The following is a 2,027-nucleotide window of genomic DNA, read 5'->3' on the forward strand; positions in this document are numbered from 1 at the left end:
TATATCTAAAGGGGAAAGGTAAGGGGGAGGATATTAAGTTAAAAAAATAATTTACAATCTAAAATAGTTTATTATTTATCAAGAGCATTTTGACCACCAGTTGAAAATTTTAAATACATTTTGCAACGCGCAGTGTTTTTGATGTTTCTCGCATCGGTATGTATTACTTGAATCAAGTTCTTGTAAAGAGGTGATATCCTCATACTGTGCATCTATTGTTTCAATGATTAAATGTCCCCGCATGTCATCGCTGAGAATATCCCGCAACCATCGCCGTTTTTCAAGTCCTTTGACGTATACTAGCGAATGTTTCTCATCGCCATTTTCTTCCATCGCATAGCGTAGGGCTTCCCTGATTAATTGCGTAACTGCACAGTACGGTATACATCCATCCGCCCATAATAATCCATGATGATTAGCGGTCAACCATGAAACTTGAGACTGTTCAGATCGTTTGAGAAGATTNTGAGAGAGAACAGCGGTCAATTTCAATATCGCTACTTCCTTTACGATAAAAGTTCTCCCGACGATGAATCCTTGCATGTCCACAAATGTCGGCACGCTTATGATGAAATATTCTTCAATATTGATTCGAGAAGAATGTTGTGTACAGCACTTTTTTTCAGCTTTTTATTCCTTTCTCATACCATTTTGTTAGTAGAGTTTGCTCACTATGTTGGTTAGCGGACGGTATTCAACTACGCGATCATGTAGGATGAGACAGTACGCGGTAGTATTCACCGGTATGTTCTCTTTACATTCAAATTCTATTCGCACATCCACAGTGGCACTCTTGATTGATTCATTTTGACGCGAACAATCGATAACCACGAAAGGACCTCGCCGCAGAAAATCATCAGTTGTTAACCATACATCATCACTGCTGCATCCATAGTACGATGTACGAAAACGTTTATACATTTTGTAAAGTATTGCGTATTTTCTCTTTGCAAAGTCCAAATTCATATCATCGTACGGATAACACTCTGAATTTAGATAGAGTTTTGCATTGATCAAATTGCAGTTGTCGAATTGAGTTATATTTTCCGCCATGACATTCTTCCGACCAGTCTGTAGTGCAAAAATAACATATCGCGGTTTTTCCAAATTAGTGGCAGTTTTGACAGGACACAAGTGTTTGGTCGTGTTTTCTAGCAGAAGAAATTCATACAGGTCCCACGAGCGGAAACTCATGCTCACGTATCGGCCGTTTTCCAAGGTTCTCAACAGTGAGAGCTTATTGATATCGTTCAAGAGTACGTGAGGCATTCTCCATTGTATCTTGAATAGCTTCACCTTAGGCTCCAACGCCGATGATCCACGTAGTCTGTTGTCACTGCACGATCGTATGAGAATCAATTCGATGCGCGCATTAATCACTATACGCCTATAGTCTTCACAAAATCCAAGCAATAAGTTGAGCGGTATGCAAAAGTTGAAGTATCCATCTGTCGAATGAGCGTTGATCGTATCCCACGCAGCATTTTTTATGCAGGCAATTTTGTCAGAAGATAACGATATATAATTCTTGACCATGGAAGTTATTCCAACGTTTTTGTTACTATCAATCTCTACACCATCTAGTTCATAACGAATCTCATCAAACATGAATGCGACGCAATTACTTCCCAATGTTACAGCCACATTTTCGGCTGTCGCTTGTGCAATTATATTTCCCTCAACATAAAGATAACTCTCGCATTGCAATGTGTATAAATCCTGCTTTTGATTTGGCATTCTTATCTCATCGCTATATCCTAACGTTGTGTTGGCGTATGGGTTGTACGTGTGAGATTCAATCTTGACGATGCGATCTTCAAAGATCGGCTCACTTTCAATGTTCAAAATGTCAGTCACATCTTTTTTTTTCCTCAGTTAATCCGTACGATGAATCCCAGAGATTTCCAAAACTCTAGGTTCAATGCACTGAGTTTCTTTCGNTAAGTTTCTTTCGAGCAGAGGATTTTGTAGAGCTCATTGCGCGTCTCGTAAAAAATTTATTTTCCACTAGTTTCTCCTGTAGATCC

At 39.2% G+C, this 2,027-nt stretch overlaps 1 protein-coding gene across 1 annotated transcript; it reads right to left on the reverse strand.

Annotated features, from left to right (window-relative positions):
- Positions 1-654: 654 nt before the first annotated feature.
- On the reverse strand, positions 655-1,737 carry LOC106746433. The gene has a single exon (XM_014623038.1). The coding sequence runs from the start codon at positions 1,735-1,737 to the stop codon at positions 655-657; it is 1,083 nt and encodes a 360-aa protein (XP_014478524.1).
- Positions 1,738-2,027: the final 290 nt, after the last annotated feature.

Source organism: Dinoponera quadriceps, unplaced genomic scaffold, assembly GCF_001313825.1.
Source record: "Dinoponera quadriceps isolate SergipeBrazil2010 unplaced genomic scaffold, ASM131382v1 scaffold1941, whole genome shotgun sequence".
NCBI lineage: Eukaryota > Metazoa > Arthropoda > Insecta > Hymenoptera > Formicidae > Dinoponera > Dinoponera quadriceps.

Excerpts from the sequence above, each read along its gene's own strand:
- LOC106746433 (XM_014623038.1), bottom strand. The coding sequence starts at position 1,737 with ATGCCAAATCAAAAGCAGGATTTATACACATTGCAATGCGAGAGTTAT.